The 27114-nt window shown below is 35.5% G+C and overlaps 1 protein-coding gene across 1 annotated transcript in view; it reads right to left on the bottom strand.

Moving 5' to 3' along the window:
• The window catches only part of CUBN (cubilin), a 283377-nt gene that overhangs the window by 201492 nt on the left and 54771 nt on the right, over window positions 1–27114 (bottom strand). Inside the window, exons 18-22 of the mRNA XM_051820614.3 lie at window positions 19328–19472; window positions 18923–19101; window positions 15917–16082; window positions 15392–15608; window positions 9161–9291 (exon numbers count right to left, since the gene is read on the bottom strand). Coding sequence (XP_051676574.3) covers window positions 9161–9291; window positions 15392–15608; window positions 15917–16082; window positions 18923–19101; window positions 19328–19472 — 838 coding nt within the window. The remainder of the gene's footprint in view (window positions 1–9160; window positions 9292–15391; window positions 15609–15916; window positions 16083–18922; window positions 19102–19327; window positions 19473–27114) is intronic.

Below are 27114 nucleotides of genomic sequence, written 5' to 3' on the forward strand. Positions count from 1 at the left end.
AAAAAATGAAAATCATTCCAAAAGAAGGAGGGCTATTGTGGTTAAAATTTCCTCAGATTTGATGAAAAACATCTTCTTAGATACAAGAAGTGTAGATAATTTTAAACAGGATAAATTAAAGAAAACAACACTTGGGCACATCAGAGTAAAGTTATTAGAAAACAAAAACACTGAAAATGAATTAAAGGAGCCAAAGTAAAAGGACATATAAAATATGGGGAAATCAAAACATGAATGATAATGGCTTCTAATAAACAATGGAGGCAAAAAGAAAATGGAATACATTTTTAAAGAGTTAACAGGAGAAAAAAAAACAGATTGAAATATCCAGCCAAAGTATTTTTTTTAAATGAGAATACAACATTTTTAGTTGAACTGAAGCTGAGAGAATACACTATTAGTAGAATACCTATCCTATATGAAATACTGCATTCTTAATGACAAGAGAACTGATATAAAATGGAAATTTGCATTGACAAGAAGGAACACTAAAAATGATAAATAATTGGGTAAAGGTAAAGGTCAAGTTTTCTTCTCATTTTTTCTTTAAATGACAACTAATAGTTTAAAGCAAAAATAAAAGCAAGGTAGAATTTATAATATAGAGAAAAGTAAAAAGATATAACTAAAACAGCACAAAGAAGTGGACAGGTAGAATAATTATATAATTATGAGGTTATTCATTTGTGAAATATGAAATATTTAGTATGAAGTAGAAGGTCTGAAATGTAAAGCAGTGGCATTTGACTCTAAGTATTGACTCTAAGTAGATTAGCTGATCAGTTAAGGATAAAAATTGTTCATCCTAGAGCAATAAACAAAATAGAGGTATTATTAAAAATCCAGTGAATGAAATAGAATGGAATACTAGAAATATTCTGTAAACCAAAAAAAAGGGGGGGGGGACAGAAAAATAGCAATAAAAGAGGTCAATAAAAACATATTGTGCCATGCTGCATCTAATCATATCAATAATTAATTATATTCACAGAAAATTATCTGAACTTATCAGTTAAAAAGTAATTAGGCTGTAAGAAAAAGCAATATTCTACAGATAGCGTTCATAGTATAAGCACTTTAGAGATAATGACATGAATAGTTGAAAGCAAAGAGTAGAAAAAGATATGCGTCACAAAGAGTAAACATAAGAGAGCAAAAAAATGGATATAATATTAAACAAGTGTTATTTCAAGAAACTTTAAGTAGATTTAAAGGAGTTATTTCAAATCATACAGTTGAAAAGTCAATAAAGCACAATAATTCTAAATATGTAAGCACCAAACAACAATTCCAAAATACATGAAGGAAAGTGAAAAGGCAAAAGTTAAAGGACATAATAAATCCATGATTATAGATGCAATTTTTAATATCCTCCCCTCAGTAACTAAAAAAAATGTAAAATAACTGCTAAAAATCAATAAAGGCAAAGAAAGTCTGACCAGCCCTATCAACCATTAACCTAATTGATAATTATAAAATACTACACTTAATATCACTAGACTATACAGTTTTTTTCAAGTGTAAATGAAATGTACAGCAACATACAACACATGCTGGGTTACAATATAAGTCTGAATATATTTTAAACATTTGAAGTTAGGAAATGTATTATCTAACCACAAAGAATTATAAGCCAATGAGTGTCTTGCAAATATGCAGATAGTTGAAAATTAAATATTACATCTATAAATAATCAATAGATCAAAGAAGAAATCACAAGGGAATTAGAAAATAATTAGAATTGAAACTTAGTGAAAATACAATATATCAAAATTAGGACAGTGAAATAAAACAGTGATTAAGAGGACATTTTTCAAATCAGAAAATAAGATTAATTCTGTTTCACAGAAAAAAACTAGAAAAACAAAAGCAAACTTAAAAGCCAATACATAAGATATATCTCATAGATGGAACATAAATTAAATCAATTAAAAAGTTTTATCAGTAGAGAAAATTAATGCCAAAAATGATTTTATGAAAAAATATTAAAATTTATAGAAAAATAGCAAAATTAGCAAGAGAAAGAGATAAAACATAAATTATCATCTTCAGTAATGAAATGGATTTGTCAATATAGGATTTTCATATATTCAAAGAATAAAGAGACTACTATGAAACACTGCAAATAAATTAGACAACATAGATAAAATAGACAAATTGTTTCAAAGTCATAAATTCCTACAATTGACTCAAGAAGAAATAGAAAGCCATAATGGCCTGGATCAAAGAAACTGAATGTGTAATTTAAAGTCTCTCTACAAAGAAAACAATAGGCTCCATAACATCACAGATCAATTCTATGAAACAATTTTAGGAACTTTTCATATTACACAAACTTGGAATACGGGAGGAGAATACACTTTCTAACTCACTTTAAGAGACAAATCTAACTCATCCCAAAACCAAAGATATGACCCAAAACTACAGACAAATACTTCTCACAGACATGATTAAAAATTGGTATTGATTCCAGAAGCATACTCACACAGATACTCAAGCAATTGATTTTCAACAACAATACAAAAATAATTCAACAAGATAGGAGGGGAGAATTCTTTCAACAAATAGTGCCTAGACAATTAAATTTATTAACTATAAATTCATTAAACTAACAAACTTGCATATATAACTTACACCATGTAGAAAAATTAACTCAAATGGATTACAGACATAACTATAAGATCTCAAAGTATAAAACTTGTAGAAGATTGTGTAGGGGAAATTCTTGGAACTTTGGTAGATAGCATTTCTTAGACAAGATAAAAAACTCACCAACAAATAAAGGAAAAATGGATATATTGAATTTCTGCTCTCCAAAATATAACATTAAGAAAAAGAAAAGGTTAACCCACACACTGAGAAATTATATTAACAATGCAATATCTAATAGATAGTATACTTGTATCCAGATTATATAACATATGACTCCATAATGAAAAAAAAAAAAAACAACAAAAATGAGCAACATGGTTTTATGGACCTATCTTCTACCTATCTCTCCTTTCAAATATAATGAAAATAAATAAAGTGTCTTAAAAACACAAAATTCAAACATAAAACTTTGTCTATGACTTTTTGTTTTAGCTTCTGCTGCCAAAGGAAAATCCATATCCAACAGCAGTTGGCATGTAACTATACTCTAAGAACGCTACAAAAAGATGAAGAAGAAAAGTGCATTTCTTCCATTCCTAGCAATGGGAAAGCATCTCTACAGATCAAAGATAATTATTGGCAGAACTCACATATTTTTATCTCCGACCAACCTCAAAAAAATAATAATTCAGAAAGAAAGGAGAAAATATGCAAGCATCCCCTGTGGATCATTACAAATCACAAAACAAGGTTTTTCTAAAAATTATAATGTATCTCTGCCTCCAGGAAGAATTTTCAAGTAAGCTTTTGTAATGCAGCATTCAGTTTATTATCAAGGGGGAAAATTGGAAATCTGGATAAGCCTCTAACCCACAAAGAAATAACAACACCAGCTCTACTCATCCTGTGGATAGTGGAATGCATCACATAAGGAAATCCTAGATTATCAGTAACTGCTCCACCATCTCTTTGTTTTGCCTTATGGGATAAATTATGATTGTCTCATTCCATTAAGGATCAATCGACTATGCTTTATAAAATAACTTATGAGATTTCTGACTTCCTGAATGAACCTATATGACTTCTGATTTTCTAGATATGCATGTGCTAAATAAACAGCCAATCCAGGAACCATCATCTATTTCTCATTGCCTTAACATTCTTCAGAGTGAAGACTTGAGAGAAGACATTATCACAGGTTTGATTTTTCCCTCAGAAAGAAGGCTTGCTGAGCAAACTCAACATTTTGCTGCAAATCACTGCTACACGATCTCAGTCATTGCTTTTTCTTTTCCCTTGTAGATGACCAATTCACGGACACCAGGAATCACATTGTGAATGTGGCCAAGTCATGGTCCTGCACAGCTTAATGTAATTTTCACACTGAATATCTCATTTATCTTCCCTGACTTCATGAGGGCTCTTAGACTGTGGAGGTTAAGTTCTGACAATCGCTTAGTGCAGACATGGCCAAGATAAAATTTGAACCTATTTCAAATCCTGTGCCCTTTCATGATCCCTGGTTTCTCTATGTAACAAATGCCAATTTAGAATGAAAACACATGTGAGAACAGAAATACCACAATTATATATACTTCCTTCACAATTTTCATCATAAGAACTAACAAATATAATTAAATATGATAAATGAACTGGACTGGGAAGGGCTAAGATGCCGGTACACATGATATACATGAACCTATGAGAAAACATGAATCAATAAGAAAGTAAATCTTTAAAAAACCTTATCTAGGGGGAAAATACCTACGATCATAATTCAAGTGGGCAGAAAGAGTAAGACAGCCTTGTGATTTTCCCAAAATATTACAAGGTAGTATCAAGGCTTCTTTATTGCAAGTTAGAACCAAGACTTTTGGTTAAGGCGGGTAAGGCCTCCACCTGCAGTGCCAGCATGCCATATGGGCGCCAGTTCGAGTCCCAACTGCTCCACTTCCAATACAGCTCTCTGCTGTGGCCTGGGATAGCAGTGGAAGAGGGCTCAAGTCCTTGGGCCCCTGCACCCACATGGGTGACCCAGAGGAAGCTCCTGGCTCCTGGCTTTGGATTGGCATAGTTTCGGGCATTGCAGCCAATTGGGGAGTGAACCAGTGGATGGAAGACCTCTCCCCCCCCCCCCCCCTGTAACTCTGACTTTCAAGTAAATAAATAAATCTTAAAAAAAAAAAAGAAAAGGAGAGAGAGAGAGTTTTCTCTATCAGCCTCCCCTTCACTGGATCATGCACAGTACTTTCCACCAAGAGTGGCTATATTCCAATTTATCATTACATCTCCTTTCTAATTCTTTGGCAATTTATGTACTATGACTTGATTTTCAGTCTCTGGGAATTACAAAGATCAAATTCCATTAGACTTACTTGAATTGCTTGGTAAAAAATGCACACGAGGCAGCCAACGCTGTGGCGCCACTGGTTAAAATCCCAGCCTGCGGTGCCAACATCGGATATGGGCACCAGCTGGAGTCCTGGCTGCTCCCCTTCCGACCCAGCTCCCTGCTAATGCCCTGAGGAAGCAGCAGAGGATGGCCCAAGTCCTTGGGCCCTTGTACCCACGCGGGAGACCCAGAGGAATCTCCTAGCTCCTGGCTTTGGATCAGCTGAGCTTCGACTGTTGTGGACATTTGGGGAGTGAACCAGTGGATAGAAGACCTCTCTCTCTGTCTCTACCTGTCTCTGTAAGTCTGTCTTTCAAATAAATAAAATAAATCCTTCAAAAAATGCACACTAGACTTATCTTCATCAGAATCTCTGAAAGGGTCCTGATACCTTTATTCATAAACTGTCTTTCCTTCCCCAAATTTCTTATGAATCCTAGAGCTTAAGGATGCTACCATTACCAGCATAGAGTTTTAAAATAGAAATAGAACTCTGTACACTTGTTTCTTATAAAGAAACCCTCTTTCACTGTTTTGTGTATCATCTTTTCACTTCTTGCTCCTATATGCCTTTTTTGAACTCACTCTATGATGAAAAACAGCATTAAATAGTTACCCAGGGGTAGAGTGAACTCTGATGGAAATGGGGAGGTTGGGAAAGATCAAGAGGGCTCACCTTTAACCTATATTGACCTGTATGATCATTACTGGCTATTTCCCTAAACAATTGTAAAGCTCTTCTCTCTGTAGAAAAATAATAAGAGCTCATATGAGTTGAACTGTATCTCTGTATTGAATGTTATAAGGTCTACCATGTGCAATTAATCTACTGCATTTCCAAACGCGATGTAGACATGGAAAGGAAATGGACTATACTTTGGGACCTGTTTGTCTAGTTTGGCTCTTAAGCCAACTATTTGTATCCTAATATTCTTGGGAAGATAAATTCAACATTCTAGATTTATCTCTATCATTTAAAACTTAAGGTAATTAGGCTAGATTTATGTTTTGAATTTTCTTGTGAAAATACATTTATATCAGTTATGCACATACAGAGATACTGCAAACAGATTTTATGAGGTGACTCCTAACTTTGTATGATAAATTCTGGTGAATTCTATTTTATTATTTTCTGTTTTACCCCATAATTTTAACAAATGCAAGCAGTGACCTAATAAATTAACTTCATGACTCATAAATGAGTCATGAACTACAGTTTGAAAAGCTCTGGTCTGGATGTTATGTAGGTTTTTATCTAATATTAAACTTGAAAATGCATCTGTTCTTATTTATACTTTTAAAGTTCCCTCTTGGTAGGATTATATATTCACATGTGCACTAAAGATGGTAATAGGATATAAAATTACAACTTAAATTGGTAAAGGTAACTAATCAATTATAAGAACACTAGAGTTTGAGAATATGCTTAGGATTCAAATAGTCTATATTTTCAATTAGCAAACATTTGAAACCTAGTCTCACCATCAGTCACTAGGAACTTCTCTTAGGAGTTTCTAATCACTAACATTTCACTTGTTACTTCTTTCCTTTCTGGCTCCGCAGGACATCTGGTAAGGCAGGAACAGAGATGTGGGAGGGAGTCAAAGTAATGACACCAAGCAGATCCCTTTCTTTCCAAACACATACTTTGGGGCTGACATCATAGCCACACCACAGGAACTACAGATGGAAGAGTTAAACCAGGAAGCTTTTATCAGATGAAGACAAGAAAGATTCCAGCGGGGGAAACTCATATCTCTTGTACTGAGGAACTAGAAATCAATGAGCAAAATCTATCATTGTTGATCTGAACATTACTTCTGCTAGAACAATAAATTAGAGTGAGAGGATGAGGATTCCTTGATATTTTCTCCTGATAGTATTTTATTCTGCAGAAAATACCAAAATTGGGTAACTGGAAAGAAAACTCCCTGTTTCCAAGTCAGCAGCTCACTCTGACTCAGGCTGCATCAATCTCCATCCCCTGAGCCCAGCCTTTCTCTGAGCAACACTGCAGGGCTCCGCTCAGCCATTCAAGAGAGCCTTTGGCTCATATACTAATCTATGGGAAACTGTGACAGCATCCAGAATTGTAAGTGGAAGGTGCCGTATGGCTGCCTGGATCCAATCATCTGATGGCTATTTAGAGTGTTTTGACTATGTTAGTCAGATCTGTGAGTTCATCCAGCAAGTCAGGCACACAGTGACCTGCCAGGCTAGATCTAGGGACAGAAAGTGAACACTCCCACGCCTAGTGTTGCAGACCTGTCTGGAACAAATAGAAGCCAAAGTCATGATTGCCACACAGGGAAACAGGCTGGAGAGCGTTTGGAGTTTGTCGCTTTACGTTTCCCCTTCTTTGGTAGCACTTGCTATTTCTTCTGCTCCGGCTGACTTTTTTTCTCAACTTAACTTTTATTCTGCTTATTTTGTTAACTCTTGTTTCTTTCTGCACTACGTATTGTCTTTCAAGTTAATATTAACAGAATTGTTGTAGTCATTACAGAGATATGACTTACTTTGCATACTATTACAAAAATTTCCATGATACTTTCAAGAGGTCTGGCTTGTGCTCTAAGATATCGTTAGTTTATTCATGCAGCAAATTAAAATGATGTTCATAGGTGATTAACACCAGGAGACATTTCAAAGATCATCAAATCCAATCCTGTAATTATACAGATGAGGAAACTGTAGCCCTGAGAGTTCTACAGACTTACTCTTAATCCTAATCTAATATGCTCTGTGGTTTGGAGCCAAACATAGGAGAAAGATAAAACTACAGAAGTATGGAAAATTGTATATGCTCTATTTCTTGAGAAAGCAGTTTTGACTGTTGGACAAAGTCCAGTGCATATGTCAATTGCACAACCTAACCTATTATGAATTCTGGGGGATTTAATTTCCCCTGTGCTTGAACTGGATAATGAACTGTCTCCTAGAGGGTTCTGCCAAAGATAAAATTGTATGATTCTGTCATATTCAGGGTTCTGAAGAAGTCTAAACCCTTGTTTCCAAAAAAAAGAACTGCAGTTACTGTAGGGAACAGCAGTTTTGCCTGAAATGAAAAGTAGTGACTAAGCCCCCAGAAGGGAGAAATAATGAGAAATTGGGTTAGGGATTCTGAGAGGGAGGTTTTTTGTTTTTTTATTCATTCATTTTTTGGGGAAGTAGAGCCTTTAAAAGAAACATCTGGAGGCCTCTGGATACAGACTGATAGAACACATCAAGGCATAGTAAACATGCCCAGTTATTCCTGAAAGGAGCATAGTGAACCACACCCTGCTTCTGGGCAATTCAAAGGCTGGGGAAAGTTTGACAAACACAGTCAAGATGTGCCTTCCATGTATGCATCTACACTGAATGCTGCTTTTGTATAAATATATCTCTAAAGATGATGCCAAATGATGGCACATACGTATGAAAAAGGTACCCATCTCAGTGAGCATGAGCATAAATCCCATAGGCTCTTGAGGATAGGGGTATCTCTGGATTCTATGTAATCAGACTGCCTGTAAATGTGTTTGTTTTCTACGTTGCATTTGCAAAGAGCAAAGTAATGATGAGAATTAAGTAATAGGAAAATTACAATAAAAGGAATAAATATTGAAAAGGTTCAATTTCATTAGATTAAATTCAGAATTTTATCCTGGAATAGAATTCCATGCAGTAATCTCTTACTTTGACCCATTTTTGTCCTTTTTCTAATATAAATATTCAGCTTCCTTGATATACTTTTAAACTTGATATTTGATATACTTTTAAATTTGCAGTAGCTTCTGAATTCCTTTTACCCAGAATTACTGCATTTTGTATTTTGTCCCCATTGCTTTATTATTTTCTCTTTCTCACCCTCTCCTTCTTTTGCTCTTTTTCGGACTGGTCATCTGAGCCCCTTGAAAGTCATTTGGAGACATTATGTATCTTTTCCACTAAAAGCTTCAGTGTATTGTTCCTGAGGACAAAAGCATTTACTCACAAAACAACAGTCCAATTACTAAATTTTGAAACTGTAACATTGATATAATGTTCTTGTCTAATCATTAATCTACTTTTAAGTTACTACACTTTATTCTAAATATAGTTTCATTGTGCATCAGAGGATTGGGGATTAAGTATTCTCATTGTAGTTTAGATATAAGTACTATTTTGTAATGGAGTAAATGAGACAGTTACCTTTTGAGGCATCCATTGCTTCATACTCTATTAAAAAGCCTTCATAGGCAAGGTCAGAGTCAGCCGCAAATATCAACTTCATTGAGTTGCCACTGCTGATCAGAGAAGGTGGGGAGGAATGTCCACAAAATCTATTCCAAATCAAGAAAGAACAGATACAGGGTTTAAACACTTAGTGTATTTGAAATTACGTACAAAAATTCATATATATTTTATCAACCTTGTAAAACAAATATATTCATGCAAAATATTTACAGTCTTAAGGAAGGACATCTGTTCACAACTCCCTCCCTGAAATGGTTTGGTGTCTGGTTGTGTGACTTTTCATGAATGAAATATTAGAAAGTACATGCTACACTAGATGGCCATACAGCATATTAATCAATCTGTTAACAGAAGTGTAATAAGCATAAAAGACAAAGGAAGTGATAAATCATAAATACATATAGTAGGGCAGGTGCTGTAACACAGTGGTTTAAGCTGTCTATTCGGAAACCTATATCCCATATCTTAGTGCCTGGGATCAAGTCCCACCTCTGCTTTTAATTCAGCTTCCTACTAATGTACATCCAGTGAGGCAACAGATAATGGCTTAAATATTTGGGTCCCTGCCACTCATTTAGAGAGCCAGGTGAAGAACCTGGCTCCTGGCTTGGGTCTGTCCCAGCCCTGACTGTTATGGGCATTTGGGGAGTGAACTAGCACATGGGAGATCTCTCTACCTCTCCATCTGCCTTTCAAATAAATAACTAACTTTTAAATATGTATAGAGAATACACTTTAGAATCAATTCTATCACTTAGAGGTAAGATGACTCTGGGCAGATCACTTACTCCCCATACCTCAGTTTTTCCATCTCTAAAATAAGGATGTATTTTAGTATAGAATTCACGGAGTTGTTTTAAGAATTTGATGACTTTATAGACTCTGCATATAAAACACTTAGAATGGCGCCTGGGATAGTGGTCCCCATATAGGTGGAATCTATTGTCTTCAAACAGCTGGCTTATGAAGAGTTAAGAGTATGATTACTAAGTCATGTCATATTTTTGTACTAAAACATAAAACTACTCTAGTAATGCAAAAACTAGGATGATAATAGAATCATTATTTTCTGAGATTTTATTTAGAGAAACGCCTGTAAGAAGTGATTAGAAAATAGGAATCTCAAGACAAAGCATACTTGGTAGAAGTAAACAAATGGAATGACAGAGTAAATAGTATGGAAATGAAAATATGGAACTATGGATGAATATGGAAAATGGATGAGTTATTTGCTGAGGGAGAAAAAAATGGTGTATGGGGATCTGTACAGACTTCATGTGAAATATGTATTATGAAAAAACTGTGGATTTTAAAATAAATTCATCCTGTACTTTCAACTTTTTTTGATTTTTGAAGTATCCTCATATAATATTTCATTGTCCAAAAATTTAACATCTCAATAAAAATTAAAGTTGAAGAATTAATTCATAGTTTCAGTGTCTCTGTATATGTTCATGTCTATCAGATTTGAGCAAAGTAATTATAGTTTATGCCAGTCAGCAGAAATTAGATATTGTGCAGTGGATATAAGAACCTATTCCCTCCCCCAAAAAGAAAAGAAAGCTTATAAGATGAAAGATTAAGATCAGTAAGAAGAAAATATTGAAGAATGAGAATAAAGCTAGGAAAATAAGGAAAGAAAAATGTTTAAAAAGTGAAAAAACAAAACTGCAATAAAAATAAATTTTAAAAAACCAGATTTCCATTCTCAACAAAGATGTAATCACAGGACCTGGATTTAACCTTGTACCCAAAACAGCTAAAAACCTAGATGAAATATGTAAAACAATTGCTCTCAAGAGACAGGATAGCAAACAGCGAAGGAAAACCTCTGTTCATAGGCAAGAAACAGACACATTTTAAAGCAAAACTGGAAAAGATAAAAATGGTTCCAAGTAACTGCATTCCAGAACAAAGTTCAAGAATACTGATGTCTAGTAACTAAAAACATAAAATTGAAAATGGCTGGCATTCCAACAAATGTTACCAGGAATGAAAATAAGCAAGAATGTATAATCCATAACAAGAGGGAAAAATTTATCAAAACATACCTAGGGATGATAAAGATGATTGAATCTGTAGTAAGGATATTAAAATAATTATAACTGTATCATATATATTTAAGAAGCTAGAGTTAAATTATTATCAGGTCAGAATAACTTATTACAAGATTTTTTTTGTAAGCCTCATGGTAACCACAGAGCAAAAATCTATAATAGAAACACTAAAAATAAAAAGGAATCAAAATATACTAGTACTAGTAGAGAAAATCATTTAACCACAAAGGAAGACAGTGAGAGAAGAAGAAAAGATTCACAAACAACCAGAAAACAATTAACAAAGTGGCAATAGTGAGTGTTTATCTAACAATAATTCCCTAGAAAGTAAGTGGATTAAATTGTCCAGCTAAAAGACAAGGAATGGCTGAATGCATAAAAATAGAATCATAATTCAACTATATGCTGCCTGCAAGAAACTCACTTCACCTGTGAAGATGCACCTAGACTAATGGTAAAAGAGTGAAAAAACGATATTCCATGCAAATGGAAACCAAAAGAGAGAAGGAATAGCTATTCTTATACAAAATAAAATAGACTTTAATTTGAAAGCTGTAAAAAATATATATATAAAGGAGCCAGCGTTGTGGAACAGGGATGTTAAGCCACCTCTTGAGATGTCCACAACCCATAGTGCTAGCTGGAGTCCTGGCTACTCTGCCTCCCATCCAGCTTCATGGTGTTGCATCTGACAAGGTGCAGAAGATGATAAGCCTTGGCCATGGTCAACCATGTGGGAGCCCAGGAGGGGCTCCTGGATCCTGGCTTTGGCCTGGCTTAGCCCTGTCTGTTGCAGTCATTTGAGGAGTCAATCACTGGATGTTAGATCTAACTCTCACTCTCACTTTTTCCTGTCACTTTGCCTTTCAAGTAAATAAATCCTTTTTTAAAAAACTGGAACAAGAGAGAAAAAAAGATAACTCTACAATGATTAATAGGTCAGCTGAACAAAAGGATATAATAATTGTAAATAGACACATATCCAACACTGAGGCACCTAAATTTATAAAACAATTATTAATAGATCTAAAAAGACTGATAGATTGCTATACAATTATAGCAGGAGACTTCAACACTACATGCTCCACAGTGGACAGATATCCTAGGTAGAAAATCAACAAAGAAACATAGAATTCAATGACATTTTAGATCAAATGAATCTAACAGATATTTAGAGAACATTTTTCTCCAACAGCTAAACACAAATTTTTCTCAACTGCATATGAAGCATTCACCAGAATAGATCAAATGTTGGGCCACAAAATAAATCTTAACAAACATACGAAGTTTCAAATCATATCAAGTATTTTTTTCAGACCATAATGGCATAAATCCAGAGATCAATAACATGAGAAACTTCAGAAAACTGAACCACATCTTCATGATAGCCAATAGGTCAATGAAGAAATTAAAAAGAAAACTGTAAAATTTCTTAAATGAAAATGGTTGTACAAAATACTAAGTGGGATACAGCAAAAATCATTCTAAGTAATAAATATATATTAAAAAAGGAATTTCAAATTAACAACCTAGTATTGTACCTCAAGGAACCAGAAAAAACAAAAAATGAACTGAATTCTAAATTTTTAGAAGGAAACAAATAATAAAGATGAGAGAAATAGACACTAACAAAATAAAACCAAAAAATAACAAAACAAGGAGTTTGGGTTTTTTTGAAGATAAATAAAATCAACAAACTTTTAGCTATGCTAAGAGAAAAAAAAGATTCAAAATAAAATCAAAGATAAAAATGGAGTCACTGCAATGGATACCACACAAATATGTTGTGTTATAGTGGGTAAGGCAGCCGCCTATGTTATCAGCATCCCATATGGGCCCTGTTCTTGCTGCAGTTGCTCCACTCCCAATCCAGCTCCCTCCTAATGGCCTGGGGAAAAAGCAGCAGAGGATGACCCATGTGTTTGGGCCCCTGCTCCTGGCTCCTGACGTGGGCCTGGCCCAGCCTGGCCATTGCAGCCATCTGGGAAGTAAACCAGCGGATGGAAGATCTCTGACTCTTCCTCTTTCTCTGTAACTCTTTCAAAATAAATAAATAAATCTTAAAAAATAAAATAAAGAGGACCATTAGAAACTATGATCAACTGTATGCCAACAAATTGGAAAACCTAGAGGAAATGGATACATTTCTGGGCAGATACAACTTATTAAGGTTGAATTTTGAAGAAATCAAAAATCTGAATAGATCAGACCAGAGTAAAGGGATTGAATTAGGAACAAAACATCTTCTAGCAGGAGCTGGCATTGTGGCATAGTGAGTAAACCTGCCACTTACAAAGTTGGCATCCCATATGGGCGCCGGTTCATGTTCTGGCTGCTTCACTTTTGATCCAGCTCCCTGTTAATGACTTAGGAAAAGCAGTGGAAGATGTCCCAAGTGTTTGGGCCTCTGTACCCACAAGGGAGACCTGGATGAAGAAGAAGCTCCTGGCTCCTGGATTCGTGTCGGCACAGCTCTGGCTGTGGTGGCCAACTGGGGAGTGAAACAGGAAATGGAAGACTCTCTCTCTCTCTCTCTCTCCCTCTTTGCTTCTCCTTCTCTCTCTGTGTAACTCTGACTTTCAAATACATAAATAAGTCTTTAAAAAAGAAAGAACTTTATCTCTGACCATATACAAAAATCAACTCAAAATGAGTTAAAGACTTACATATAAGACTGGAAACTATAAAATTGCTAGAAGAAAACATAAAGAAAATGCTTTATGATGATGTGTCTGGGTAAGGATTTTTATAATAAATTCTCAAAAACATGGGCAATGAAAGCAAAAATACACAAATGGTATTACATGAAATTGAGAAGTTTAAGCATGGCAAAGGAAACAATCAATGGAGTAAAGAGGCAACCTATAAAATGGGAGGAAATATTTCCAAACCAGATATCTGACAAGGGGATAACATTCAAAATATATAAGGAACTCAAACAACTCAATAGAAAAAAATCTGACTTATAAAATGGACAATATGCCCAAATACATCTTTCTCAAAAGAAGACATACAGATGACTGACAAGCATAGAAAAAAAATGCACAATATCACTTATCATCAGAGAAACGCGAGTCAAAATCACAAGATATTATTACTACATACCTGTTAGAATGGTTATTATCATAAAAGACAAAAGACAGAAGTGTTGATGAGAATGTGGAGAAAAGAGAATCCTTACACACTGTTGTTGGGAATGTAAACTAGTACAGTCATTATAGAAAACAATATGGAGGGTCCTCAAACAATTAAAAATTGATCCAGCAATTCCTCTCCTGGGTATACATCCAAAGAAAATGTCAAAGATATATCTGCCTTTCCACATTTATTGCAGCACTATGCACAATAGTGAAGAAATAGAATCACCCTAAATGCCTCACAAAGGATAAGTGTGTAAAGGAAATTTAGTATACATATACAATAAAACTATTCAACCATATAAAAGAATGATACTCTGCCATTTTCAACAATGTAGATGAACCTGGAGGACATTGCATTAAGTGAAATTAGCCAGACACAGAAAGACAAATACCACATGATCTTACTTATATGCAGAATCTATAAAAATGATGTCATAAAATCAGAGGATAGAATGGTGTTTACCAAAGGTGGGGGTGGTTTGAGGGGAAAAAAAGATAGGAAGATGCTGGCCAAAGGATACATAATTCTAGCTACATAAGAGGAATAAATTTCAAAAATCTATTGTAAGGCAAGGTCACTAAAGTTAATGACAATATATTGTATTCTTGAAAAAATGTACAGAGACTAAATATTGTGTATACTACTCCAGAAAATGATGACCATCTGAGATAACACATTTGTAAATTAACTAGATTTAACCATTCCACAATGTATATACTTCAAAACATCATGTTGTATAAAAACATACAATGAGGGTTGCTGGTGGGAGGGAAGTTATGGGGGGGAAAAAGTCATTGTAATCCATAAGCTGTACTTCGGAAATTTATATTCATTAAATAAAAGTTTAAAAAATACAATGTTATCTATCAATTTTTAAAAGAAGACAGAATAAATAGATGGTAAATGGCAAATGTATAACCAATTTTGTCCTTCTCTGAATAAAACTCTATAAAATAATAAATAAGCATTAAAAAGAAAATAAGCTCACCTCCCAAGAGATGTTCCAGAATCAGTGTCATAAACTTCTAAGTAGTCATTCGTGCAATTGTAATCAAACTGTAGGTGAAAACTTTTGAACACCAAACGAATTCGGTGGCCAGGTTGAAGTAATATATACCAGGTACAGTTTACACCATGGGGGTAGATATTTGGATGACCTGGACTTTGAATGGTACCTGTCAACTCCGTAAGAACATTTCCACACGCTGTTGAAATAAAATTATAATAATTATCACAAACAAGTAACTAATGAGATACCAGGATGTCAAAACAAAAAAGCTGATCCTAACTTTTTAAGCTCTCCAAAGAAAAATACTTCTTATATGCTTCTTATTTTCTTGATTATAAATAGATACCAATTAACTATTGATATATGTTGATTAGGAAATATATTCTTTGACTTTGAGTGTACTTTAAAAGTTATTATAGTTTACATAATTGTTACATGTTTTATTCCCACTGTTCATTTATTCCAATATAAGCCTAAGAGGAAGAGAAAGAGACAATCTCTTACCTAAATCCTCAGTACTGAATTTAGCCATGAAACCATGGTTTTCAGTTGAAGAACTTTTCACAAACGTGACATAAAGAATATTGTACACAGATGTTATAAATGGAGGAATGTTTGTGCCACAGTACTTTGCATTTTCAGGAGAACCCATGATGGAACTGCTACCAATCTAAAGGGGAAAAAAAGATATAGTCAAGCTTATTTTATTAGGTATCTATTTTCTTTTCTTTTCTTTTCTTTTTCTTTTTTTTTTTTTTTTTTTTGATAGGCAGAGTTAGTGAGAGAGAGAGAGAGAGAGAGAAAGGTCTTTCTTTTTCCGTTGATTCACCCCCCCAAATGGCCACTACGGCTGGCACGCTGTGCCAATCTGAAGCCAGGAGCCAGGTGCTTCCCCCTGGTCTCCCATGTGGGTGCAGGGCCCAAGTACTTGGGCCACCCTTCACTGCCTTCCCGGGCCACAGCAGAGAGCTGGACTGGAAGAGGAGCAACTGGAACAAAATCCGGCACCCCAACAGGGACTAGAACCCGGGGTGCTGGCGCCGCAGGCAGAGGATTAGCCTAGTGAGCCCCAGCGCCGGCCTAGGTATCTATTTTCTAAGAATAATTGTTTTTCTAATGCTTATATTAACACAGCAAAAGTCAATCTATGAACACAATTTTAGAACATTTTAACTACCCCAAACGAAATTCTAGTCACATGCCATTTGCCCAATACCAGAGCCCCGCGCAGCCATCGATCCACCTTCTGTCTATGTAAAGTACCTACTTTGTACATTTCAAATGTGGAATCACACAATATGTGATCTTTTGTAACAAGCTGTGACTATGTTCTTCTATGTTGAATATGATTTCAATATTCATTCACAGTGTAGCATGTATCATTACTTCATTCCTATTTAGTGTCATAGAGCATTCCATTTTATGAATATATCTATTTTACTTATCCAGCCATCAACTGATGGACATTTAAGTTGCTTCTGATTTTTAATTATGAATAATAATTGAATCTTCTATTTTATATGGCATTACAAATAATGGTTGTAGACATATCTGGATACACATTTTTGTGTGGACATACATTTTCACTCTCCTGTGGAACTGCTGATTCAAATGGTAACTCTATGGATAACTGTTAAGAAACTACCAACTGACCATGTTTTCATCTAAGAGTTTAATGATTTTATGTTACATATTTGGGTCTTTTTCTCCTTGTTGATATTTCTTGGCATTCATTCCAAAAATCAGTTGGTCATAAACTATGAATTCATTTTTGGACCTGCAATTCTGTTCCACTGACCTATATTTATATCCTTACTCCAATAACACATTGTCTTGATTACTACAGCTTTGAGCTAAATTTCGAAATAAGAAAATGAGTCCTCCAACTTTGTTTTTTCTCAAAAATGTTTTGGTTAGTCTGATACTCTTGCATTTTCATATGAATTTTACAAACAGCTTATGAACTTCTTCAAAGAAACCTCTGAGATTTTGATAGGGATTAGACTGAATCTTCAGATCAATCTGGGGAGTACTGCTACCTAAACAGTATTAATTTTTCTAATCCATAAAGATGAGAGATAGGTTCCCATTCATTTAGGTCTTCCCTGATTTCCTCCAGTAATACATTTTCATTTTCAGGGTACATATTTTATACTTCTTTACAGAAATGTACTTATTATAATGTAATTATAAATCTTGGTTTCATTTTCAAATTGTTTATTACTAGTATATAAAATAAATTATTTTTATATTTTTGATCTTGTAGCCTGCAACTTAAAGAATGTGTTTATTAGTACTAATAGCTTTTGATGTGTGTGGATTCCTAATAATTTTTATATTCAAGATATGTTGTCTATGAATTGTGATAGTTTTACTTCCTTTCCATTTTACATACATTTTATTCCTTTCCTTTGCTTAATTGCCTTATCTATAATTTCCAATATAATGTTGAATAGAACTCATGACAATAAACATCTTTGGTTTTTGTACTCATTATAGGAGCAAAGTGATTAGTGTTTTATCTTTAAATATGGTATTTTTTTTTTTTTTTTGGACAGGCAGAGTGGACAGTGAGAGAGAGAGACAGAGAGAAAGGTCTCCTTTTTGCCGTTGGTTCACCCTCCAATGGCCACTGCAGCCGGCGCGCTGCCGCCGGCACACTGCACTGATCCGATGGCAGGAGCCAGGTGCTTCTCCTGATCTCCCATGCGGGTGCAGGGCCCAAGCACTTGGGCCATCCTCCACTGCACTCCCTGGCCACAGTAGAGATCCAGCCTGGAAGAGGGGCAACCGGGACAGAATCCGGCACCCTGACCGGGACTAGAACCCAGTTTGCCGGCGCCGCAAGGCGGAGGATTAGCCTATTGAGCCATGGCTCTGGCCTAAATATGGTATTATACATAGGTTCTCTTTATATAATTTTTTACAAAAACAAAAAAATTCATTCACTAAAATTTAGTTTATATTATTTTCCTCATTATCTATGGAAATACATCTGAAAGATTGGAAGAGATATAGTAGAATAGAGTTCTCTGGAAATTATTGTTCCTTCAATAATTATGGACACCTTGATATAATTTATAACTAGCCTTATATTAAATTAGTGTTAGTGAAAAATATGATATTATATACGGTATTTAATAGATGCTCTCAGATTAAGGAAGCTCCTTTCTTTTTCTTACTTGGTGAGTATTTTTATCACGAAAGGGTGTTGGATTTTGTCAGAGCTGTATCTGCTGAGGCGATAATGTGGTTTTGTCCTTTATTTTATTAATAATAATTGATTTTTTGGAAGTTACATCAACTAGGATTCCAGGGATAAGTCCCACTTCGTGTATAATCCTCTTTATATGCTGGAATTCAAATATTCATTGGGGATGTTACATCAATATTCATAGAAGATGCTGATCTACACAAATGACTTTTTGTTTTAACTCATTTGCAGATAACATGACACCGTATTTTTGATAATACAAACAAATACAAATACCCAAAGCTTTTCACTCTTACCTCAACATAATCTGTATCACACTGTGCAGAACTTCCAATTTCAAATGCAGTGAAGTTGAGAAGAACTACCTGACCTTTGGGTTGGGAGATAGTCCACCTACAGATTCTTTCTCCAGGATATACATTAGGATAAAAAGGAGAGTGAATGATCCCTTCTCCAGTTAATTCACCCCCACAAGCTGTAAATATAAAAAATAATGTTAATGCTTGAACAAAGATGAATAATTCTTACTCTCAATTTTATTACAAAGTATAATTCGCCTAATATGATAAAAGAATGTAATACTTTGGTGAGAATATTTTCCTTGCTATTTGACTAAATGACTAAGTTATTTCAAGAAATTAAAATGTTATAATCAGGCAAATTAAATTAAACACTTAAAAATTAAGTATAAGTTTCCTTACCAACTTGATAAGCAGCTCTGAAACTAACTTTTTCAACAGAAGCATCAATTTTAAACCTGATCCATATAGTATTAGTAACAGATGTAACATGAGAGAGGGTTTCATTGCCGCAGACTTTCCCCAGTAAGGTTTTATCATCTCGAACCTAAACAGAAAAATAAAATAGATCTCTCATCTCAATCAATAAAATACATTGGCAGTGGTGACATTATTTGGAGATGAGGAGATGGTAGATTCAAAGTGATAATCCAACTTGGGTTATATACTTATTTTATATCTGAAAGCAGTCAGTGGGTTAACAGTAAACAATGGTAAAATCTTAAGGCAATAAAATCTAAAAGCATAACAATTTTAAAGATGTTCTCCTAATAATCTCTATAATGTCAAAGAGGAAATAAATCTATAATTGTGGACTATCTAGGAAACAACAAAAAATAAGAATATTACTTACCAAAATTTACACATATCAGCCAAATCTGTAATCAAAGGAGGTCACAGAATAAACTGTTTTCATGTTGGAGAAAAATGAAAGATGGAAAGAAAGATGAAAGAGACAAAAGAAAGAGAACCTAAGGAGTCAAATTAAAAAATCAGCAGGGGGAAAGAAATACTAAAATGAAGAATAAAGTAAAAATAAAAGCAAAACCTAAAAAATAAAATACAAATGAAAAAATTCATAGATACATTCAAGAACTGCTTTTCAGAGGGAAATGGAGGGAGGATGGGGATATAAAATACAAATACAGATTTCTAGCCAGTCTAATAAAGAAAAAATAGACAATACTAAAAATAGCAAAGGTACTACAAATGCAAAGATACTAAGGAACTTAAAAATATATAGTCCCCATGTACAACTCTATCCTATTATATTTAAATGTTTGAAATGGGTCATTTCCCGGAAAAAAATTGAAGTTATCTCAAGGAGAGGAAAAAGAAATAGACATAAGCCATGGATATAATCAAAAACATTATCAATCCCCTAACACTCAGAAGGTGCCCTACCTGGCAAGTCCTTTAAAAATTTTAAGGAATAGGTAATTCTAAAATATAATTTATTTTAAGATACCATCAAATATGGAACAATTCTCAACTAATTTTTCTCAAAACACTGTTGCTAAATCCCAACAGAGAAAACTATGTGTTGATTTCACCTATTAATATACGGTGAAAAATCCTAACCATAGTTCAATAAAAATAAATTCACAATCTATTGTTAGCTTTGTATATAAAATCAATTACAGTAATAATAATAATACAAAGGTTTTTAATTATATATTATCTTGTCAACAAATCAAAAAAATAAGCGATATGGCAGCTCCATGCCAGAAAGGTTGCTAGTATTTCTGATTTATTAAAAGCAAACCTTTTAAAGTTAGGAGAAAAAGAGAATTTTCCTCAAATAATCAAGACTACCTGTTCTGAATCAATAGCTAATATCTTATAGTGAAGCGGCCATGAATATCATCTATGCACCTGGGTTCAAATCCCACCTCTGTCAATTACAAACTATCTACTTAAGAGCCTTCAACAAGCTAAGCCTAGCTCATGGGGTTGCTGAAGCAAATAGAGTATATTCCTTAGTAAAATGTCTGCTAATAGATAACATAGACTAAATGAGAGCTGTTGTGATTCCTGACACTTTTAAAAAACTATTTATTTATTTGATAATCAGAGTTACAGAAAAAGGGAGACAGAGAGAAAGAGAGCCCTTCCATCCACAGGTTCATTCCCTCAGATGGCCAGACAGGAACTTCATCCAGGTCTCCCACATGTGTGGCAGGAGCCCAGACACGAATTATAGCCCACCTGGGATGCCCGAGTGGGAGGCAGTAGTGCTGCACCACAACACTGGCCCCAATTCTTGACATGTTTTAAAGGTGAATCACTACAGACTTCTCATCACAATCAGGAATTAGTCAATGGATACAAATATGACTCTTGTTCTATAAAATTATCCTGGAAGACCTAGCCATTAAAATAGTAATAAGTAACAAATATTTGTAACTAACATTATAAAGATATCAACAAATACCAGGAAGTGTTCTGGTGATAGCAGTGTGAAAGCTAATCACTGAAGGCCAGCACTGTGGGATCCGTATGGTGCCAATTCATGTCCCAGCTGCTCTACTTCCAATCCAGCTCTATGCTAATGACCTGAGAAAAGCAACACAAGATGGTCCAAGTGTTTGGGCTCCTGCCATCCACATGGGAGACCCAGATAAAGCTCCTGGCACCTGGCTTTAGCCTGGCCTAGCCCTGGCCATTGCAGCCATCTGGGGAGTGAACCAGTGGATGGAAGATATCTGTGTCTCCCAATCTCTATGCAACACTAATTTTCAAATAAAGAAATAACTGTTAAAAAAAGAAAGAAAGATAATCATTGCTCCATAAGGAACTTAAAACACATGAGAATATTGTTGTTTAAAAGCATATGATTGAATCCTGGCTGGTCCTCTTCCAATCCAGCTTCCTGCTAATGCATCTGGGAAGGCAGCAGAAGATGGCCCAAATGCCTGGGTACCTGGGTCTCCCATGTGGGAGACCTGGATGAGGTTCCCAGCTCCTGGCTTCAGCCTGGTCCAGTCCCAGCTATTACAGCCATTTGGAAGATCTCCTTTATCTCTCTCCTTGTCTCTCCCTCTCTGTCACTCTGCCTTCCAAATAAAATAAATCGCTAAAAATAAATAAATAATAAAAATAAATAAGCTATCTGAGAAAGTACAGGGTTCTACATCCTTATTTATACAAAGGTTCTCAGTAGATACCATAATTAGGCATTTGAGAAATTTGTGAGCACATTTTAGTTTTTCTTTTAATTATTATCACAATTGTGGTGGGCACTGTTGGGATTTAGTGGCTAGAGACCAAAGACATTAGACAGCTTGGAATATGACAGAGTCTCACACAATGAGAATTCTCCAAAGATATTTATATAGGCAGATGTTCTACTAGTTAGCATAAAATCTAGCTTGATTTACACATCAAACACAATTAATTTTTGCACAATTCTAATGTATACTTAATTTTCCAAGATTACAGATAGAATATAACTGAAAGGTTTTTTTTCCCTCCTGGAAATCTGCCAGGAGTTGATCATCAATACAGAAAAATCAGTCACCAGCTCATACAGCCATGCCAGCCTATGTCTGTACTGCAGCATTCATAGCGATTTAGGACATAAACAAGATGATTACTTCATTATGTCTTTAAATGCAGCTTGTCCAGGCTTTCCATATGCTGAATACATGTGACTATTTTTTCTGCTTTGCTTTTAATTTATCTTTATCATTATCTAATACTTGTAAATTTAGATTTTAATATAATGTGTACAGTGAGATTATATTATCAATGAATTTCATTTTAGAATGGTGAAGGGGTGAATATAAGCCTTGGGCCAGTGCTGTGGCATAGCAGGTAAAGCTACCACCTGTGATGCTGGTATCCCATGCGGGTGCCAATTTGCATCCCTGTTGCTCCACTTCCAACCCAGGTCCTCACTAATGGCCTGGGAAAAGCAGTAGTAGATGGTCTGAGGGCATGGCCCCTGCCACCCATGGGGGAGACCCAGATTAAGCTGCTAGCTCCTAGCTTTGGTCTGGCCCAGCTCTGTGTGTTGCAGCCAGCTTGTTCACTTTCCAGTGAGCCAGCGAATGAAAGATCTCTCTCTCTCTCTCTTTCATTCTCTCTCTCTTTGTAACTCTGACTTTCAAATCAATAAATAAATCTTAAAAAAATGTCTTAAAGTACAGAACAACTCATCAGCATAACTCAAAACCCTGAACTCATTGGGGGATGACAGAATACTTTTCAGTAGAAATAACTTCAAAACTGAGACAAATAGGAATTACCTAGGTGAGGGGAGTGTGCAATAAAGAGAAATATTTTAAAGTATGATATTCAAAGCTGGTGGGTGCACATTACACAGTTCCTGGCACCCATAACTGGTGGAAATTTAACGTTCTGGAAAATTATAGGACAGGTAAGTCTTGGGAACACTTTCCTGCTAGCACTCAATCATAAATATATGCAAGATGCCAGTAAAGACACAGATTCTCATCAGGTACACTCTACAATAATGAGAACTGAAGCTATTCTAAAGCTCTAATAATAGAGATGATTAATAAATTATGGGTCAGCCATAGGATAGTCTTACATACAGAGAAAGAAATCACATGCAGTGCTACTGACTCAGACCAATAACTCTTCTCCGAGCTCTGATGTCACCTACAGCACAAATTTCACAGACTGTAGTAAAGTTACATGAAATTTCTCTCTTAACATACAGTAAATCTCTGAAGGTAGAGAAAATTCTTGTCCTTTCAGCACCTAATAAAGAACTTTGCAAATAGATATTTGACAAATTCTTGTTGGGTCATTATTTTCAAAGTGTAATATGATGATTTAATTTTCATTAGAGGTATAGACATACTACAGTTCTTGAAAACCAAAAAGCAGGACACACAGCAGAGTAAGACATATTCCTTCTTTCTAATCCTCCCAGGTTCTATCTGCTTCTTCCAAGCCTGTAGTCTCTCTTTTCTGCTTTACCACTAGAAGATAAGAAAAAGGAAGGAAAACAGCCAAAGAGCATTGGAGCAAGCTAAAGTGGACTATTCCTCTGGGCCCCAACTAATGAAATTCAAGGACTCCCACAAGGAGAAAGGCAGCTGCAGTCCAAATGTTCTAAGAGGAACTTATAGGGCTCAAGGGCCCTAAACCTAGAAGGTGCGATTGATTTTGGCTCTGTTTCTTTCTCTCTCTGGAAATTAAACAATATTAATTCTGAAAGACTATATTCTCCTTGGATCCCAGACATTGCAATACTTTAAGCACAGCCCCTTTGAAAGAGATATTGAAATAAAATTCATTTAATACTTTAAGTGATCCTAAATACTACTACAGCACAATTTGTATTCAATATTCTAAGACTTATAAATTTGCATTCCTTTCAAAACAACAACAATGAAACTCTCCATTGTCCTTGTGAACTAGAATAGACTCTAAAAAGTCTCCTCATTATTCACTCCCCCCAACCCCAGGAAAAGGATTAAATATCTGTGGTCCTTGCCATATCTCCCTAGGAAAATACATATTCTTCTCATTGACTATGGGCTCAGCCAGAGAAGCTGCTTTCCCCAGCAGAAAGTGAGAAGAGAAGTAATCATTTACAAGTAGAAGCTGTGAAAGTTATTACATGATTCAACTACCTTTTACTTTTCCCTCTCACAAGACCAAGAACCTGGGCTCCAAGACAGTGAAGACATAGGAAGCAGCAGTAGAGCTGTTTAGCAGAACTGATTTAAAACCAACATGTTACCATAAGCAGAAAATAAACATGTGTTGTAAGCCACTGGAATGTTTTGTTACTGTTTTTCATTTTTCTGGTTATTGTTATAGTTTGTTATTATAACATAGCCTAGACAAAGAAGACCATTATCTGAACCCAATTTATGGTAATAAAGAGTTTGTCTTAAGAAGTCAGGTGAAAACACATCATGATCACTTGTAGAAGGGTAACAACAAGTTCATTATTTTTAGTAGATTACATTTGCAAAGAGATGACAATGACTAATTAAAAATTCTAGTATTCTGAGGACCAGGTCCAGATTTCTCACTGATTACCTTATTCAAGTAGCAAACACTGAATGATTCAGGACCAGAGTCCCAGTATTTAATCCATGACCCAGGATTTTTATCCTGTGAATATATCAGGCTTTTGATTTTTAAATGCATGGATTAAGCTATTTCCTAAAGAGGAAATTTCTCACAGAAAATAGATTTGTTATGAATACACTTTCCCCTGTAGAGACAGTTCAAATGAACTGGATTGAAAAAACAAAAACTAATTTGTATGAAACTTTTAAGTGTGAGATGTAGAACCTAGTAAATAGTAAGCTTGAACACGTGGAATGGATCAGGTTCCAAAGCCACATCATTTGTTTGTCTTCCATGAATCCAGATTTATTTTTTATTACAATTTCTAAAATCCATTAAGCATTGCATTTTAATCGAAAGCAAACAATATATGCTGGCACTTAGGCATGGTCCATCCAAAAGCTGAAAACAATATCCTACCATATGCTAGTGTTTAATATATGGTCTCCTGTGAAATGAGCAGTTGATGGGCCACACTAGCTAAGACTTGATTTTTGAGACTAGCTTTGAACTAATATGAGTAAGGAACAGAGGGATGTGGCCCCATTACAAATGAGAGAATAAGGAGTAAGGGATAGAGATGAGAGAAGCCAGACAAGGACTAAGAATTATTTGGTGGTGGTGGGGTGTTCTTTGTCTTCTAAATTTTGTTACTTATTTATTTTCATTCAGTTTTGAAAGGCATAGAGACAGAAATAGAGAAAGAGTTCTCCATCCACTGATTTACACCCCAAATTCCCTCAATGGCCAGGGATGAGCCAGTTTGGATCCAGGAAATCAGGTCTCCATATGGGTCTCCCACATGGGTGGAAGCACTTGAGCCATCATTGTTGCCTCCAAGGGTACATGCTAGCAGGAAGCTGGATCAGAAGTGCAGTGGCTGGGTCTTGACAATCAGGCACTCCAATATGGGATGTGGGTGTCCAGCACAGGGACTTAACAGCTTCACCAAATGCCCACCCTTATCTTTTGTCCTATATTTCATGGCCAACATTTTAAAGCTTTTTATGTCTCATGAAGTAGTGTCCCTTCTAAAATCTGTAGTAAGAAATTCATCTTGTATCTGACTTTTTAAAATTTATTTTCTAAAATAAAGAATACTTGTCTACTTCTACCTAGAAGGCCTTATTCATGACTATTAACTACAGTTCCCATCTTCTATCCTCTCACTCCCCCTCCTCATCATTTTGTTAACTTTTAGTGATCATTCATTGAGGGGTAGAGTCTGTGCCAACATTATAATTATTTCTGCTTGCATTTATGATACAGTTCAAGCTCTATATTTCACAGCACAGTTTCTAACTCCTATCTTTATTTTTAAAGATTTATTTATTTATTTGAAAGTCAGAGTTACAGAGAGAAAGAGAGAGAGAGTCTTCCATCCACTGGTTCACTCCCCAGATGGCCACAATGGCTGGAGCTGCGCCAGTCCGAAGCCAGGAGCCAGTTCTTCCGGGTATCCCATGAGGGTGCAGGGGCCCAAGCACTTGGGCCATCCTCCACTGTCTTCCCAGCCAGCAGAGAGCTGGATTGGAAGTGGAACAGCCAGGACTCAAACTGGCGCCCATATGGGATGCCAGCACTGTAGGCAGCAGCTTTGCCCACTATGCCACAGTGCCAGCCCCTCCTACCTAACCTTTGCTTCTCTTTTACTGTCCTTTGTAATTCAGCCACCCTAGACTATCTCAAGTTCTTTTAGTTTGTTTGTTAACTTTGTGTTTTAATTTGGTTTCTAGGGCTCTGTTGACATCTCTCCCTGGAATCCTGTTCTTGGTTCATGGTATTGCTAACTCCACATAAGAACAAATATGGATCCTTAGGGAATCTATCTCAAACCAAATCAATTAAAATCCATAATCTGTTACTTTCTCTCATAGTACTGTTTCTTTTCTGTATGACACTAACTTCCCTCAAAATTGTGTAGTTGTGGGGCTGGTGTGGCACAGGCACCATTTGCAACACCAACATCCAAAATCATAGTTCTGGTTCAAGTCCCAGCTGCTCTGCTTCTGATCCAGATGACTGCTAACATGCCTGGGAAAGCAACGGAATATGATCCAAGAGCCTGGCCCTCTGCCACCCATGTGGGAGATCCAGATGAAGTTTCTAGATCCTGCCCTCGACCTGGCCCA

Source organism: Oryctolagus cuniculus, chromosome 13 (assembly GCF_051225735.1).
Source record: "Oryctolagus cuniculus isolate XC-2025 breed Fujian yellow rabbit chromosome 13, ASM5122573v1, whole genome shotgun sequence".
In the NCBI taxonomy this organism is placed as follows: domain Eukaryota; kingdom Metazoa; phylum Chordata; class Mammalia; order Lagomorpha; family Leporidae; genus Oryctolagus; species Oryctolagus cuniculus.